Genomic DNA, 19,477 nt, shown 5'->3' with positions numbered 1-19,477 from the left:
AGTAAATCAACCAAGCAGCAAACAACAACCTAATCAAGGAACTCCTAAGGAGAGAACAACATCTCCACCAACACAAGCAGGACAAGCCACCACATATACGCAGAGAGCAAGTCTCACTCCCTTTTTGCACTGAAGATGTTGCCTAGTCTGGCAATGAAATGTCTGCAAGAAAACAAGAAAGCTCAGAGAGCACCAAGGACTCCACAGCAGGTCTACAGTTTGGGAGTGCTCCTTGATCCTTAGCTATCTCTGGATTTGAAGATGGTAGCTGTGGTGAGGAACACTTCTGCACTATTACAGCTCGAATCAGCTCCAACTCTGAGTTGATCTGATTTGGTGACAGTTATCCATGCTTTGGTTGCATCTCATCCTATTATCCCACAGTCTATGTGGGACCATCCTTGAGAACTATGTAGAAACTAAAACAAGTGCAAAATGTGTAATCTGGGCTGCTAACCATTAGAAGATACAGGGATCACATGATGACTATTTTGGAAGATCTGCATTGGTTGTCAGCTGCTTGTCAAGGACAATTTATGGTACTGCTATTGACTTTTAAAGTCCAAAAGGGCTTCAGGCCTGGTTACCTAAGGGACTGCCTTTCCCACTTTGAATCTATCTCGCTGTTCAAATCTGTAGGAATCTGCACAGGAAGATGTTCCTACTGACAAAAACTCATATATCTGTCTCACAGGATAGAGTCTTCTCCTGCATGCGGAATGCACTGATTCAGAAGTTGTTTTAAGCTCTCACTTTCTTAGCATTTAGAAAATTTGTAAAGGCTCATCTTTCTCTCTAGGCTTTTAACAGTTAATTAACTTTAATATTAATGTTATATTTCAAGTTGTATTTTGTTTTTAATAGGGTTCAGCCTTGAGTATTAGGCTGAAGAGAAAGGCAAAATTTGGAAACAGCTGAACCAAAGAGTCTGTAAAGTCATATATCAATATGAAGTCATGGAATTTATACTTCTGTGAACTAACCCCTACCTCACAGAACCCCAGTATTTTAGGAAGCAGAAAGGCCTGGAGAAAAGTAGAGGCAGGGGCCAAGTGTAGAATGAGGAAGAAAGGAAAAAGAAGGTTCAGTGATTTCCACCTGTGTAAATAAACTTTAGGTTAGGCTTGCAAACCATTTGTAGTTAAGTCTGTTGTGAGTATAGCATGCTTAAAAAAAAGTGTTTTGCCCTGGGGAAGTACGTATATTTGGTGGGTGTGGAAAACTATCTGCATTTTACATCTGACTCCACATACATTTGACCCTCAATAAGGATTTTATTAAACTTATTTTAGTACAATCACTTATTGTATTATTTTCTAAGTTCTCTGTGTTGTTCAAATCCAATCTGAGAAATAGCAAACAGAAAGAAAGAAAGAAAGAAAGAAAGAAAGAAAGAAAGAAAGAAAGAAAGAAGGAGGGAGGGAGGGAGGGAGGGAGGGAGGGAGGGAGGGAGGGAGGGGAGCTGTTGACTAGATTTGCTCCTAAAATGAATGTGAGAGAAAAAGCTTTTTTTTCTTTACATAATAATGTGAAACTTCCTCAGTTTCTGCATCTGAATATCTATAATGCACAACAATTTTTTTTAAATTACTGAATGGTTTCTTACTCCTTTTATAAACAGTAGTTACATTAGGTACCTATTCATGTTCACAAGGGAACTGAAGAAAAAACTATTTCCTGCTCCTCAGTATGGATCATTGTGAGAAAAATATTTATGTAAGATGGGGAATCCCAAAGGAAGAATGAGATGGGATATGACCTAATGTTCCCAGAGTACAGTAAAACTAATAATGGATTGCAAAAAAGGTTAGAGTATTTATTGAACTTGGGTGGCCATCAAAATAGGTGTGGACAGTTTGCACAGAGAAAAAAAGAAATAATCCTACATAAGCAGAATGTATACTATGATTATTAAAAAAAAAAAACACCTTTGTGTGAACAGCTCATTGTTTCACTGGATATCTATTAGCCAGGAATTAATTGTCAGAATTCAGGGTTTGGTTGATGACCCCTGTGCAGATTTGGCTATGTCAAACGAATGGTTTCAATAGGTTTTAAATGCAGCTTTCTTGGGTTTCGGACCTGATTTTTTTTTTCAAATGTAATTCTATGAATATCGTTTATGATTTATTCCTTGATATTATACCCCATATTCCTTCAGGAGCATGAGACCTATGTAATACCCTATCTTCCAATTTAATCATCAGCACATCAATCCTGTGATAGATTGGGCTGAAAGGTTATGACTGACCCAAAGTCATTAGTGAGCTGCTCTGTCTGAGGGTAAACCTTGGTCTCCCCAGTCATAGCCCAACACACATTTCAACTTGTTATTACTCAGTACAAGTCCAACTGAGTTCCCTGTACATAGACTACAGCCAATGATAACCTGGATGAGGTTCCTAAAAAGAGACACTAGGAAATGAATAGGACTGAAAAACCATCATCAGCCCACTGGATTGTTCAACAAATCTTTGATGACCCAATATATCTTGAAAAATGTCAAGAAAATTTCCTTTATCAAATTCCATTCAGAATTTGCAATACATACATTCACTGTTTGTCTTAGTATATTATAGCGAAATACAACTTTTTTTAGTCCTAAAAACCTTTGAAATGCTAATACCCTTAAGATTTAATCAGAATGCTTCTCTTCGAAAAGGATTTTCTTCAGGCATAAAATTAAGCTTTGCATAGATAAAAGAGATGATTTTAAATTGATCCAAGTAATGTTGAAATATAATTCAATATTATTACTGAAGTATCTGGCTACCTGTAAATATGCATAGTATGTGTTCTTCTATTTGGTATACATGGTAACAAGTTAAATGAGGACTGGACCAGAGATGCTGGTTTTCTTTTCCTAACAGTATAATCAAATTTATTGTATTCTGGGTTTTCATAGGGAAGAGTTTATTCCAATAGATTCATGAAATATAACTCCCCCTACCCACATCTATTTCTTTCCCTTTCTCCTACTACGCTATTCAGAAAAGCAAAAGCTATCAAGAACTGTTGGATTACATGAAGTTACACCTAAAATATTCTTTGGAAATTCAGAGTAGGTAGGTTTTTACTGGGGATTCTGACTATCGCTATCTTTAATCATCCCTAGGTCAGAATAGCTAACAGCCTAGGGTGATTGCTGGTATTTTTTTGTGATGTGTGGCTAAGCTATTTAGAAATATTTAGTACTGTGGATCTCTATTTGAAAAGTTTTGTGTTGTAAGCATCTTTTGGCCATTGGACAGGCATGAACCACACTGACTCATTTTGCATTGAGATATTTCTGGCTAAAACAAATTTCTTTGTCTCAGTATACAGTACATTCTTGTGGTGACCATATTTCTTGCACATTTCCCACACACTTTAACACATAACATGTGTTAGAAACAATGAGTAGTAAATATCAGAAGCTTCATAAATGTTGATTTATTTAGAAAAAAACTTTACAAAGTCCTTAGAAATAATGCACCCTCAGCTTTACTTTCACAATTATCCACCTACCATGGTAAAATTCTTTTACTGATTAAAAAAAAGGTAATATTTCATGAAAGCTACACAGTTGGCTTAAAGATTCATTGGTGATTTCCTGACATGGTCCTCTGGGCCTGCTTGAATATCTATATTTGCACCTATATTGTTGAAGAAAATTTAATGAAATCTCCAAATTTTTAAATATAACACAAACATGACATCTTCTCATTTTTTATATTCACTTAACTTAGGTATAGATCTAGTTCACATGTAAAACTAACAAAAATTGTTTTTTGTTTTTGTTTTACTTAATATGATACAGAAACCTACCTATTGGATCTTAGCCATAGTATACAAATTGGGCCACTATGGCTTGTTCAGCAAACACAATCAGATGTGTGAATGTGTGAAAGTTGCAAACTGTGGCTTGAGAGAGCCAAATGGAAGTTTTGAATCCTTTGTGCTTCAAAGGTGTCCATGCATTTTGCAGCTCCTAGGATCCTTCCTAATGATGTCAAAATATTGGTTCCTAAGGTTGGAAGTACTCAAAAGGAAATATTTATCATGCAGAAGAGAAATAACTGAAAATATGTGGATGGCTCACAGGAAAGATAAGATGAGAGGAGTTTGCTGAAAAACGATAAAGAGAAATGTTACTAAGAAGTTCTTTCCTTTATGTACTTATGTATTTTACTGCCATCACCTTCACAACTTGCTTTATAATTCATTTGTTCTGGAAAACTTGCAAGAGGTAGAGGCCTATGACAGCCAAGAGCAAAAGTATTGATGCTAATAAATAGAGCGGTGTTATTTACGATGTTTCTTGTAAATGTTATCATATTCCTGTTACATGGTTTATATTTTTGTGATTTCAAATGGTTTTATTTGTTCTTTGACTGGGCTGTACTCTGGGATTATTTTCGTGGGCTATGCATGCCTTTATCATTAAAGCTAAATAACCAGAATGTCATCTAAGGTAAAGACACCCTTGAGTTAAGCTTGACTCCTGGCTACTACATGCAGTTTCCTTAACTGCATTAATAAAGCAGTTCGCCATTGTCTTCTCCCAGAATGTTTTTCATCTATGACTTATTTAAAAGAGCTGTACTACCTCTACTGTTCCTCTATTCAAAGCTTGGTCCTTGGGATAAATGCAAAATTTTTCCTGATGATTACATCACCAAGCCAGCCACCCAAATCCAAGAAAATACCTTTAAATTAGCCAAGTAGACCTTCCACAGAAAACATCATGAAACATCTTTATCTCAAGACAGATCAGCAGATTAACGCAAAGTACGGGGATCATGTGAAATAGTTATGCAATGACATAGCTATGATTTGCAAAGCAATTTAATCCTTGTGGATCACAAGAAGCCATCCCAAGAAGTAGACCCTGTGCTGCTAGGTCCCAGAAACTGGCTCTATTGTTCCTGGCTTGGACCCTGCAGACTCTGACCCAGACCTGGAGCTTCATCTACCCAGTCCTCAAGAATGCAGCATCTGAAGAAGCAGCAGCAAGTCAGAGAGGCACAGGAGTTCTTGGCTATACTGAGACACAGCTGAAGTAGCCAGACCTAAGCAGGACCAGGAATTCTGTCCTCAGGCAGGGTACAGAGCTGCTTATATCTAAGGAGCAACCTGGGATTGGTAAGGGCACTAGAACAATACTAATTGGCAAAGGCTTTATCAATTCCCACCTTAGAGCTCCTAGCTGCCAAGACCCTATCCCAAAAATCTTTCTCAATTTGCCTTTGGATTCTCTCTTGCACTGTTTCTTTCAGCAGTCTGACCAGCAAGCCTCATTTTGCATGTGTGAAATTTGCAACTTCAAGGTAAGCCTCACAGATTTACTGCTACCCTTCTGTTCATGAGGGCATTGACAATGGAGGGAAGATGGGTATGTGCTTTGCCGTTGTACCCTTTACCCTATACTTCCCACATTGATGGAAAAGGGCATTTGGCTGATCTGAAACAATCTGTAGGATAGTAAATTAAAGAAAGTTATAGCATGCTCATTCCCAATTTGGTATCTATTCTACATCCACTCAACACACACAAAATACTTTAAAAGTCTATTTCAGAAATGTGATTAAGCCTACATATCAAAATGGAACTGATCTGCTATAAGAGAACTTCCACAGGCTGAGAAAGAAAAATTTGAAAACATGTTAAACATAGAACAGATCGACATTTCAGTATCTGGTAAAAGGTCCATTAGCCTTCACTTAAGCAATCTGGTAAAAAGAGGTTCAAGTTATTCACAGAAACTTTACCTCATGAATTTGCCAATAAATGAGGACTCAAGTTTTGCTTATTCAGTTTTCTGGGCTCTGCATCTTAACCTCTGAGTTCTTGGGATTAAAGAAACTTCATGTGAATCTTGCTTCCTTGGTTGTGCCTTGTTATTAGGAGCTTGAAAAGTCCATTCTTAGGTTCACCCTAATTGGGGCCAATATTGCTGAAATGTAATTTGGACAGAGGGACCAAAGGGGTAGATGAAGAAGAGGGAACTGAGCAAGGAATCAGCCTGAGCAGAAGTATTAGTTGTCTTAGATATTAATTGTAGTCAGAATTCTGCCATATTTAATTAGTCTATTTACTCCAGTCTCCCTAATTAAAGGTCTACTATTGATGCTGCACTCTGGTCACCTTTATGGCTCAAGATTGTGCTTTTATAAACACATAAGTGAGAGTCCATTCATGCAAGTGTTAACCACTATTTTCTTGCCATGTTCATTTCAAGAGCATTTCAACTGAATGGCATGAACACAGAGTACTAGAATACTACTGTTTCAGATCCTAAAACTGGCAGAGATATTTCCATTACTAGACTGTTACAATCTGAATGGCTCCAGGTAATCTAAATAACTGTATTGATGAGAAGATAAATTAAATAAGTGTCTCTATTTAATTTAGTACTCATGATAAAGGAATTCCATTTTAACTTGGGGAAAATAAAAACCTAAACAATGCAATTACTAGAAATACCATTAACCATTTATGTCATTTCCCTAACTCAACTAACAAATAACTATCATCTTATTTTAATAAATTTCTGTTGTTGTTCTGTTGTTGAGACTTATTGTTGGCATTATAACAAGATGAATATGGAAATAACCCATCATACTTCCTGTATGCATAACACTGAATAAATGAGCCTTACTCAATTGCTACTGAATAATATACTTCTGACCTTTGGAATGAACTATAAGCACTGAGAAAGATTAGGCAATTTAAGTCAACTGAAGAAAGAAAATAATCTTAAAGATCTATTACAGCAGATTCCATCCTGGCAAGAACCTCACTTTCCATTGGGTTAATACAAATAAACTCAACTGCAGCTTTTAAAACCGGTTCAAGTTTATTCTGCCAAGGTAAACATTATCTACTCTATTACACTTTATAGTCTTCCACAAAATACATTCTATCTACAGATATCAAATCATTTTAATAACCTAAGATCTTAAAATGGTGAAGATGTATAAAAGTTGCTTATGTATCCCAAGTTTTGACTACAGTTCATATGAAAATTCATCATCATCATCATCATCATCATCATCATCATCATCATCATCATCATCATCCAATATTTATCTTGCTTAGCCCTGGTGGTTTATGGCTTAGGGCCATTGCCCTTTAACCCAAATGCACCTTCATGGATGTTAACAAAGACTTGAACAGTGCAATATGCTTGTATTCTTAGAAATAAAATAATAAAATCTGTTTCCCTCTAAAAGTAAATGGCCAGTTCCCTACAATACTTATTAAATAAGCAATAATAACCTGAACTCAAGGGCAATGCACTTGACTCTAATTGCTGTAAGTAAGAGAAGAGTAAACAGAATTAAGAAGGAAATTGTTAAATGTTTGATCAATTTGTTCTTAGGATGCTTTGGGAAAACAGATCAGAATGGAAGGCTGTAAAAATGTGAAGCAAGGAAGGAATGGTAGGAAGGAATGGGATGCATAATTATTATAGCAGTTTCTATGCTGGTCATGGACTGTAGTAAATGATTCAATTCAACTGTGGGAGTATGTTTTGTGATGTTTGAAAAAAAACATCCAAATCTAATCACAAATATGTGGCATAACAAAGAAATTACAAAAAGAAGCTTACTATGTAAGCACGTCAAGTATTTGGTATAGCACACAACCAAACATACTGTGGTAAAACAACTAGAAAGTAGCTTATTAACAAAAAACTTGGTAATACCTTTGCAGGCAAAAATGCAGCAGAAATATACAGAATTAAGAAGAAAATGGAAACAATATTTTTCTTACACTGGCAGTTCATCACTTGGATTCATGCCTATCAGTTCAGAGAACAGTCATATTGGCAGAGCTCAGCCAGGAGTATATCATCCTGGACATTTAAACTTTCAATGCCTTAATAATATTGTACTGTAACATTATCACTGTACAATGTAGACAAAGCTGTAAAATCTCCCTTATTCACATCTTCATCTTGCTTTATAGTATTTGTTTATAAAGGCTTGAATTTTTACTACTTCTTTCAAATAAAGTTTTTCACTTGACTAGTAAGGCTTCAGCACATGGAGATGATATTCTGGATAAAATGGGTTCTCTGTTATTCGCCAACACACACACACACACACACAAAGAATATACTGTTCAATGATTAATGCTAGAAATAAGTAATGTTTTTATGATTCTAAGGTGACTTGTCCATAATTAAAATATTTTCTGTGGTACTTAAAGTTTCTGTGTCTTCTTGATCTACCCTAATTCAGACGTTCTATAAGTCAAAAGTTTACTTGATTAATAAATTATAAAGGTTCATAACTGCAGCTGGTACATTATTTTAATTGTTAATAAATTCATGCTTTCTAATCTGGAATCATGGTAATTACACAGAAAGCAAAATATCTACAATGCATAGCTTGTGAAACACACAGTTTGATTATCAGGGGGGGTTTCTTCTAATTACAAGGCAAGGAGATATCAGGATGAACAGTGAAAACAGCAAATTGCCTACTCAATGGTGAGATGGAAGCTCGATTAAAGAACTTCCAAGGATGATACAATTTTGTGGTTAAAAGCATATTTCAAATGTTTAACATGAGGAGTGGCTCTAGATAAACGTTCAAGATTTCATAAGCCAAGTCTGATCTCCAATGACTGATCACCCCAAAGGCTCTCCAGAATAGTATCTTTTAAGAACTATATTTAGTTGCTAGAATCAACTGCTGTTTGTAATTTTCTTATCGTTGTTTTCTAAAATATTATAAAATAATTAGAGTGTTTGTAATGTTTGAATTCTGGGAGATTAAAGAAGGAAGTCATGCAACTATTGACATATTATTTTCTCATGCACTGTGATTGGCAGCTCTGTCATTGTAGTAAACTGCTTTGACCAAAATTTCTATGGCAACTATCCTACAGTCAATTCTTACCTGTTTTCTGGTCATCCATTGTACTGAGCTTAGTCTCGTCAGCTACTGTTAAAAGGTAAATGTATAACGGTTAGCCTTGTTAGTGCCCACGTCCCTCATGCATCCACTGTTTATATGCTCTTCAAAGTTAGAGGACCTTGCCAATATCACTACTCATGCAAATATGTCATATTATGCAGACACTCTTAAGGGGCAAAATGAAGCTCCACCGAAAAAAATTAGGATAATCCATGCTTTTGTGTCAGTCATTTCTGAATCACAGGCAAATATAATATGTTATTCACATGCTAGCATGTCTCAATTAGCTGAGGCAAGACCACCACATATCAGAAAGTGGCAATTTGAGTTTTAAAAACCCCAGTGGGGTTATAAAAACAATAAATGCCTACATATTTATTACATTTTCTCGCACTTAAAAAAACATATTGAAGCTCATGAAACTTCCCCAGGGATATGTAAAAAGGCTTGGTAAGAAAGGCTTAATTTGAATTATTAAATGGGATACTAGATTTACTGTTGCTTGCTTTCATTCAGCATTATCCCTGAGATATGGACCTGTAGGATTTCAAGGTTAGTTACCACTCTCAGAATAATGAACTGATTGAGAATTCATACATTATACTAATAAGATGGGAGTAGCAATTTTCTGTGAATACCAATCACTAAGATTCCAGGAGACCCTTTCCTTAAAAACAATTTGTCCCCATCATGTATAAACAAACTGCTAACTATTAAGTAAAAACTTGTCAATTATATTGCTGACTAAACAGTATCCTATTTCAGAAAAAGGAGATGCCAAGTTTTTCCATTAAGATCCTGTGACACTTTAAAATGGTCACAGCACTCTATAGACAGAAATGGAGGAGGTTCTTACATGTATGCTCTACACAGTAATCTGACCTACTGATAGCTGAAACTTGTAATTTCTGAGTTTTTTTCATCAGCCTTTCCTGATGAAGCAGGATATATTTCAATGAAAACCTTGGCCACAGTAAATATTTTGGTTTGTAGGGATCTGTAGCCTTTTCACTCTTTCAGATATAATAGACTCTCTTTCTTAGAATTCTTTAGAAGGAGGTGTCTAAGCCAGACTGAGACTGCAAGTCAATGGATCAGAATTCTGCCATGCCTCCCTTCTTCACACTATCACAATACAGTTTTCTGTCTTTTGCTGGAACTATACCTGAGACTAAACTGAAGAATGGCTAGACCAATGAGCAATGTCACAAGCAGATGATTCTGCCCCACTGACAACACTCCTACCATTTACACCAAGCATGCAAATTGGAAGGCTTTCCATCACTTGCAAAGTTGAAAGAGAAATGTCCCATAGTTAGATTTCTCAATTGCATGTGCACTTGTCACTGCAGGTTACTCTTTCAACCAAGTCCCATCCCAGCTGTTAAATGATTACAGATTAAACTAAAGCCTAATATCTAAGCTTTTCTGAATTATGTCAGAATTATTCATTAGAGAAAAGGTTTTAGCAATACCAGAAACTATGAGAAGTATGTTATTGCAGATTTATTTTAAAATACAAATTTGAATTATTTGGGTTTTCCATCTCCTGAAAAGTACTTATTCAAAGGGGTACCAAACAATCCTGCTACACCTGAATCTGTACAACCATAACATTTTAAACAGAGAAATATAAAAACTGTAGAAACACACATAATGCACTTGGCTCTGACCATATTTAAAATTCTACATGCCACATATTGAATCCAGCTGCATGGGATAATCAACTGCATAGCATTACAAATAATTAAATCGCAACAGGAAACAACAAGCAAAATAATTTCAATATAATTTTGAAACACAACAGTGAAGAAAGAAGAGAAAAATAAGGCCTATGAGCAATACCTAAGTCCATGCTTTTAGATTTCCGTGTTTTAACAATGTCTAATTGGTTGGCATCTGAAAACTGTTTAGTGCGCTTTTCTGACATGCTCTGGCGTCCAAATCCTTCTCGTTGGAAGGCCAGCCCAGGATCCATATCTGGACTTAGTATGCTGTAACAAATATAAGAATAAATAAAGAAATAAAAAGAAAAGTTCACTAAAGCACACATTTATGTCATACCATTAGCTTACCAATAAAATCAAGAAAAGTTAGAAATCATGAGAATTGGAGTCTTTTGGGGGGGGTGCTAGCCCCATGATTATAGAATTCTTAGGAAACCTAAATATACTGCATGTGAATGATGGAATAGAAATTCAAAATTTAGTCTCTTCAGTCTGAAACCCTCACACTGAGGTGTACAGCTGGGAATGTCCATGTGGTATGCTTGGGTCTCTAGCTGGTTCTCAGATGCCCTTATCACTTCCAGGGCCACAGGAACAGAAGAGCCAACAAGCTACATAAAAACTTCAGATCAAGTGTCCATACAGGAAGAGAAGGATTCTCCTATATAGATTAAGATCTGCCGGAAATATATAAGCTTTCAATCTGAGCTGACTCATTAGATAGTACTTTGTTCCTAAACCGGTAAACAGATATCAGTGTAAGATGTGTTTTGCCCTTTATAGCAGGGACAGTTCACATGTAGCCTTCCAGACATCATTGAACTTCAGTTCCCATCAGCTTTAGCCAGTATAGCCAATGGGTAGCCATGAAGAAGTTTGTCACTCACTCAGCGATGTTTAGGAGGAACCAAAATATTGCTGAATATTTTATCAGAATCTAAGCCCTGTTCTAATTCTAACAAGATATATCCAATTTAAAAAAAAATCACATTTTAGCTCAAGTTGTATCAAACTCTTTAACACTTTAAATTTAATTAAAATCAAACTGTTGAGCACTGGTCAATCAGATGATGAAAGAGTAGTTGTACAATCTTGTTTGGAATGGAGCTGCATTCCACTGAATATAGAGGGGATTCTCAGGCAGCAGTAGTGGCTAGTAATGCCATTTATTTGTTTGTTTGCAACCTCAATCACCAACATAACTCTAGGCAGCTTACATACTATGGTTAAAACCATCATCAGAGAAAAAAATAAATAACAAAATAAATATATAACCATATGTCAGAAAGGATAACCCACTAAAAAAAGGATTAAACCATCAAGATAGATTACCAGGAACTAAATCATTTTAATCAATAAATTAATAAATCAATCATCTTACTAGCTTTTGCTAGTGTACCCGCTACACTGACTTTCTAACTGGAAAGTAATAAGCACAAAGAAAACAGATTTTCTTAAAGAGCCAGGTTATGCCTGTTTTCAGAAAATACTCTGCTCCTGCCAGGCTGGCCTTCCTAGAAAAAACAATCCCATAGAGGTGGACTGAATATCTGTTAAATGTCATACTCAGGATTTACTGAAAGTGTACAAAACGCACTATGTTGCATTTTATTAAGACACTTCCAAAATGGTTAATAACGTATTGTAAAACTCATACAGAATTAAAAGAAATCACTCAGTAACGCTGAACAGCATCTCACATTAATGGTTCTTAATATTTCAGATTGATCTTAATGTCACTTTCTATCTATTATTATTGTGATTTGTAAAACCAACAGGCAGCAAAACATATTATAACAAAGAAGGCTCCTACAATGATAGTTGACTGTTTAAAGAATGTAACCGTGTTATGACCCTCAGTGTTATTAAAATTCCACATATTAATCCTGCCTCATTGTCCCTTGTTTTCATAACATTTTCATCAAGGACTAGGGAGATACTGTCAGGCTGGAAAAAGCATGTATTTTCAGCCATGATTCAGAACAGCTGCCATTCTTGTTTGGATAACCCTTCTTCCATTTTCTTTACATCAACCCCTTGGTGCCTTGAAGCAAACTCACAGAAAACACCTTCATTTTACAATCCTTCCTTTGTCCATTACCAGCAGGAAATTAATATAAAAATCCACCCTTGACTGCTGTTTATTTTATTTTACTAGGTTCATTTTTAACAAATAGAATGCAGTCAACAGAAATAAGGGTCCAAAGAGATCTGCCCTGTTTGTAATTGCATTATTCTCTTTGAAAAGGCAGACATAAAGGGAAAAAAGTAAGCCTTTAAAACCTTTTATTCTCTCCTTTTCTTGTTGGGTAAAATGTAGAAGTTAAATAAAATTCTATAGCTATGCATATAGAAGCATCAACAATTGGAGATGATACAAGAACTGCTTTCAACTTGAAAAATTCCTATCAGCATAGAATTTGGAGTGCTGTTGAAATGTACAGACCCATTTCCAAAATTTCAGTTAGTTTTTAAGATATTTTGCTCTAGAAAGATGATGGTGGGAGTCTGAGGAGTCTAAGTAGCAGCTGTGCAACGTGATAGAGAAAAGCAGTGTGATGGAGAAAGAAGCAGCTTTAAACGTAACAACTGAAAGCTTTTTAAAAGATAAAGTAAAAGTAATATGACTGAATACCAGCACCCACTGATACATATATGTGTGTGTAAGGAATAGCTGACTTATGCAAATCCAAACAGAGATTCTTGTTGTGGGTAATAGTTATTAAGATATTGCTGACACAGTTATATCAAACTCGGGAGGGTGTGAGACTTGGAAAACACTCATACTTTAACCTGCTTGTGTTAATTATCACCAGGAGCCTAGCAGGGGGTTCCACCGAAAGGTCTTTTATTTTGCTTACTGCTGAACATAATTACCAGACATACAAATTATTGTTGTTCTCTGGGATTAGTCAAGATTGTGTAAGAAAAAAAAAAGACTTAAAAAATCAGGAAGTACTTATCCTATGTAAGATAACAAAGAAGCCCCAAGAAATCATTGCTGCCTCCATTCCAAAATGCCGATACAGAGATCCTGCACCACAATAAAATAGTTTGCTTTCCCCAATCAAGTTCGTAGATAACTTGAGAGGGACATGAGATAGAAAGATCGTTTAAAATAATAGTTCTGCTTCTATTTCAGTGATGAAAACCCATTAAGTATTTAGTAAACAGAGGTTACTATTCAAGTAGATATAACATTTACCATTCTGTGGACTCATTCACTATTGGTTTACTCCAAGCTCCAGCATCCACTGTTGCAAAGCCTACATCATCATGAGAACTGGAAGATGATTGGTCTGAAAGATGTGGAGGTAGTATAGGCAGTCTATCATCTTCTATAATTACCGTATCATCCTGAGGCATATTGACTGTTGGAGAAAGCTGGTATTTACCTGCACAAAATGGATTGAGAATTTATTTATTTATTTTATTTATTTCTTTATTTCCTTCAGGAGCTCAAGGCAGCATACACAGCATTCCCTCCTCAAATTTCTTTTGCACAACAGCAACTTTGTGGGTTAAGTGGACTGAGAGAGAACAAGTAACCCGAAGTCATTCAGTGAACTTCCATGGCCAAGGCTGACTTGAATCAGGGTCAACAATTAAAAATATACGATCAAGAAGTTATGTAATTCCAGTACCATTTATTTGTATATAAGTCTTCATAGGAAATAGCATTCCTAGGCATAGATTTCAAAGTTCTAAATGGCTACTGACATAGCAACCATAATAAATTCCATCTTATAAAAATGAAATGCTGCCATTATATTTTTAGAATAATCTCCAACTACACTGAAAATAGATTTATCTTCCCCTTTGGCCTAGATGCAAAAGCACTATATTATGCCTTTATGTACAATGAATCATCAGTGTATACCTCCCATCTCTCCATCTGTTTCTCTTTCCCCTCTTGGAACAACCACTATTATCATCTGCATGGAATTTTCAAGCGTGCACCATGTTTAACATACATTACGTTTATATCATTGTTAACATCAAATATTGAAGATAAAACTGAAAACTGAAAGACTGACTTACCTAAGGCTGACCAATGAGTTTATGGTGATGGAATTAATCCTAAAGGGTTTCTTATCTGTAAGTCAGCCTCTTAGCTAAGGTCTACAGAGCAATCAATGTGAGTTCAAAGGTTAGCTAAACAGAGTGGGAAGAACCTCTCAGACAAACTCATATTCTCCAGGGCAGGCTGACAGTTCAAATTCTGATATACTTGTGAAGAATTTTGGTTTAAAACATTCGACTGGTGTTAAAAAAAACACTAGTTTGGGCGTGATATTAAACTTTCTTACTTTTGCTAATCCTGTTAATTTCAGCCAAGAAACAGTTGGGGAAACTTTAAAAGAGTCAGAAAGACTTATGGTTATCTAGTAAAGTTTAGAGGAAAGCGTTAAAAAGAAAAAGTACTCTGTTGCACGTAGACCCACCATCAAGCTGAAATGAATGTGTTCAAGTTTGCATAGCAGCTAATTCTTTTCCCAGCAAAAGCTTTTTTGATGGACAGGTTAATGTTGAGCCTAGAAATGCACTTCTTTTCAAACATAATGCCTACAAGATTGTTAACTCTGTGGCTAATAACATCTCCAAAGAATTGAATGTGAAACAGTATAACCTTATGGCATTTTACAGATCAAGACTCTGAGGTTGAGAGGCAGAAGTAATTCAGTGGCACATCTAGCTTTTCTGTACACATCTTAATATTTCAACAAGAATGAATGATGACGTTTTAGCAGGTAGACTAAAATGTGAAAGAAAATGCATTTCTTTTACAGTAGATTGAAACAGGGAGTTAGAGAAGAACCACCTTCAGGTCAATCCTGGATAGAAAGTACCAATGAAGAAGAATCACTAGAGGAACACCATAGGTAATTTAAGATGGTTCTGTTTGTCATAACCAGCTTATGTCCACTGATGCCAACTTGATAAAAATACAATGAGCTCATGTTTTGATGCAGTTGGCCGCTATTCCATCTCTAGCATTTTCAGCCTAGCACCTCAGAGAACATAGCTGGATAAGACTACAACTTTTAAAAATGTTATATGACAATGCAAGGAAGAAAAAAAAAATAGTCATGGATGTAAAGAACTGAAAAACAAGAACAACAAAATGTTTGGTCCCATATTCTTCTTTTTACTGATTTGCACAAAATACCTAAGATTATTATTTAGCAGAGGAGTTTGTCTTTCCCTTTCTTTTCTCCTATGTACCTGCCCGCATCATTAAACAGCTTTTTCTTCCTTTTTAGATTAATTTACTCTTGTTGTGTTATTCAAGCATTTCAAACTGGTTAATCTTGACTACAGTTTGTTCAAAGAGGTCAACTTCAGTTTAAGAAATTGACTTGTTTCAACAAACTCTAAGATTAATCACAACTGAAGTTTATACATAAAGTTTGCTTGTGGCTAAACTAAATGGAAGTTCATCCTTCTATTGCTAGATCAGGGAGGGAGGGACCTAATCTGAACCATAGTCTGCCCATCTTGCTCATGTAGCCTCAAGTGAGACCTTCCCTTTCTAATTATCTTTGGAGAGAGATGCCTTTCCAGAAGTCCTGCTAGAGCACCTTCAAATGTGACTATCTTGGCTGCCCTATACCTTCCCAACTTGAGTGTGAACTTCCTTTGCAACAGGAAAGTCAAAATAACAAACATTGAATAGACATTTATTGAGCCTTCCTATGAAGGCAAACTGGTGGAGTAAAAAAGCATGTAAGTATAACATACAGCGGTGCTTAAAACCTTGCAAACCCTTTCGCATTTTCAATATTTATGCATAAATATGACCTAAAACATGAACTGTTCTCCACACAAGTCCTAAAACTATATCAAAACAACCCAATTAAACAAATGAGTCAAAAACATTATACTAGTTCATTGACTTATTGAGGAAAATGATCCAAAACTATGTATTTGTATCTGGCAAAAGTATGTGAACCTCGAGGATTATCAGTTCATTTGAAGGGGAAATTAGAGTCAGGTGTTTCAGTCAATGGGATGATAATCAGGTGTGAGTGTGGGAGGTCCTGTCTTATTTTCAGAACAGAATTCTGGGTATTTACTATCAAAGTCTGATCTTCACAACACAGGTATGTGGAAGTGTACTTGAACAAAGGAGATTTCTGAGGACCACAGAAAAACAGCTGTTGATGGTCACCAGGATGGAAAAGGTTACAAAACTTTTTCCAAAGAGTTTGGACTCCACCAGTCCACTGTCAGGTAGACTGTGTACAAAGGAGGCAATTCAACACCATTGTTCCCCTCCCCAGGAGCAGGTGACCAACCAAGATCATACCAAGAGCAAGGCCTGTAATACACTGGGAGGTCTCAAAGAACCCCAGGGTAACATCTAAGAAACTAAATGCCTCTCTTGCATTGGTAATGTCAGTGTTCATGAGACCACCATCAGGAGAACACTGAACAATAATGGTGTGCATGGCAGGGTTACAAGAAGAAAGCCACTATTCTCTAAAAAGAACATTGCTGCCCGTCTACAGTTAGTGAAAGCCTACATGGATAAGCCAGAACGCTACTGGAAGAATGTTCTGAGGTTTCAAAGTCACAGAGTGAGTATGTTGGCCTATGCTGGAATTGAATTGGATGTATGTGAAATTTAAATCCCTTCCCTATTGTGAAACTTTCTCTGAGTAGCTGCTCTTTTTTTTTTTTGGCATTGCCTGCCTTCACAGGGTTGTTGTAATGAATAAATAGATAAACCCATAATGCTGCACTGAACTTTTGAGATAAATTGCTTCCACTGATATTAAATATTAATGGACAAATTAAAAGAATTTGGTGCATTAGCAGGTTTCAAGATTAATAAACAGAAGATGAAGATGTTAACAAAAATATGAAAATAGAAGATCAAACAGAACATAAATAAAATGGATTTTCAGATTGAAAGAACGTAAAATATCTGGGTATCACTATGACAAATACGAATTGTATGTTATTTAAAAATAATTATGTTAAGACATGGAATGACGTTTAAAAAGACATGTTAAGATGGGAGAAACTACAACTGTCATTTCTGGGCAGAATTTCTGTGATAAAAATGAATGTCTAGAATGATGTTTTTGATTCAGACAATACCTATTTTGACAACTGATGCACCATTTAAACAGTGGCAGAAGGATATACCTAAATTTGTGTGGCAGGGGAAAAAACTATGAGTTAAATATAAAGTGCTACAAGATGCAAAGGAAAGAGGAGGATTGGGTTTACCTGATCTCAAATTGTATTTTGCAGCTTGCTGTTTGGTTTGGATGAAAGAGTGGGTGCTGCTGAGAAATAGAAGGCCTTTGGAGTTCAAAGGACATGACCAGAGATTTGGGTGGCATGGTTACTCGTAGAAAAACAAAGTCAAAGTTAAAGTGGATTTTAAAAATCATTACATTAGATGTGCCATACTGAGGACACGGAATAGATACAAATCTAGGTTGTGACCGAAAACACTTCTGTGGCTCTCAGCACAAGCAGCATTTTATAGATGAGAAATAATAGGCAAACACAAATGGCTAACTTATCATTATATACTAGAATTTTGTCAAAGGGAACATAAAATAAAATCAAGTGAAAGAACTGATGGCAGAGGGATATAGCTGTCAATGGTTTTCTTAAAGTTATCAGAAAGATTTAAAGTAGGCAAGAGTTTATGTTTTTGAGCATTGTAAGACTGAGTTTGAAATAAAATTGTGTAAAAATGATGAACATGTAATTGCTAAAATGTATAAACTTTGATTGAAATTTGAAATAGAAGAACAAGAGAAAGAATATACAGGTTGTCCTTGCTTAATTCAGTGACCATTCAAAATTACGACAGTGCTGAGAAAATGGACTTACGACAAGTGCCTGAAGATTCAGCCATTGCAGCACCCCCGTGGTCATGTGATCAAAATCCAGGCACTTGGCAGTCCACCTGCACTTACGACCACAGGGGTGCTGCCACTCCCCCCACCCACCTTCCCCCCCCTCCATCTATGGCTTTTTGTCCCCCTGCTGCCCTGCACTCTGCTGCCCCAGCTGACCTTGCCATTTTCTTGCTCCCATTGCTAACAAGGCATGCCCAGCCTGGCTCCTGGCAGCTGGGCTGGGCTGGGCTGGTTTTAGCTGAGGAAAGAGGGGGGAAAAGGCTCAAAACAGTCCCTTTGCAAAGAGCTGCTGGGCAGGTATGAGCTAGCTTTACTTAAAAGAAAAGCTATCTCAGCCCTGCCCAGCAGCTCTTTGCAAAGGGCTGCTTTGGTCGTTTTTTTTTTTTTTTTTGCAACCGAACCGTGGACCGGCCTGGCTCAGCAGCCAGGTGGGCACACCTTGTCAGCAGCAGGACCAATAAGCCAGCGAAGGACAGCTGGGGCGGCAGAGTGCAGTGTGGTAAGGGCAACTGCGGCTGAGACTGGGCTGTGGTGCTGCGGCTTCCTAGGGTATGGCAAGCAGCCTGAGAGGTTCGCGGTTCTGAGGCTGCTTGCTGCCCCGCAAAGCAAGGTGCAGGGCAGCCAAAAAGGCAGAGATGGGAGGAGACACGTCAGTGGGGGAAGCAGTACCTTACCTTAGTAAGGCTAGGGGCTGGGAGGGACCAAGCCCGGAATGGCTTGGATTGGGGTGGGTGCTCAGCTAACAACCGGTAAAATTTGTTTAACAATGGCAAGGGAAATTGCCAGTTTTCCTGTCACTAAGAGATGCAGTCACATGACATCTCGCTTTATGACATCGCTTAGCAACAGAAATTCTGGTCCCAATTACCGTTGTTAAGGGAGGACTACCTGTATGATACTACCTGACCAAGTAGCAACAGTAAGAACAGACCACGGAACAATGGACTGGTTTAAG

At 36.8% G+C, this 19,477-nt stretch overlaps 1 protein-coding gene across 8 annotated transcripts in view; it reads right to left on the bottom strand.

Annotated features, from left to right (window-relative positions):
- The window catches only part of PARD3 (par-3 family cell polarity regulator), a 581,236-nt gene that overhangs the window by 164,803 nt on the left and 396,956 nt on the right, over positions 1–19,477 (bottom strand). For 7 of the 8 annotated variants that reach the window (XM_063303447.1, XM_063303448.1, XM_063303444.1 and 4 more), the window contains 3 exons: positions 13,842–14,031; positions 10,755–10,903; positions 8,892–8,936 (listed from right to left, as the gene is read on the bottom strand). In XM_063303447.1, coding sequence (XP_063159517.1) covers positions 8,892–8,936; positions 10,755–10,903; positions 13,842–14,031 — 384 coding nt within the window. The remainder of the gene's footprint in view (positions 1–8,891; positions 8,937–10,754; positions 10,904–13,841; positions 14,032–19,477) is intronic. The other variant, XM_063303442.1, reaches the window with a different exon arrangement.

This window comes from Candoia aspera, chromosome 4 (genome assembly GCF_035149785.1).
Source record: "Candoia aspera isolate rCanAsp1 chromosome 4, rCanAsp1.hap2, whole genome shotgun sequence".
In the NCBI taxonomy this organism is placed as follows: domain Eukaryota; kingdom Metazoa; phylum Chordata; class Lepidosauria; order Squamata; family Boidae; genus Candoia; species Candoia aspera.
Note: the sequence above shows the minus strand (reverse complement) of the source record. Positions and strands in the feature narration are given on the sequence as shown.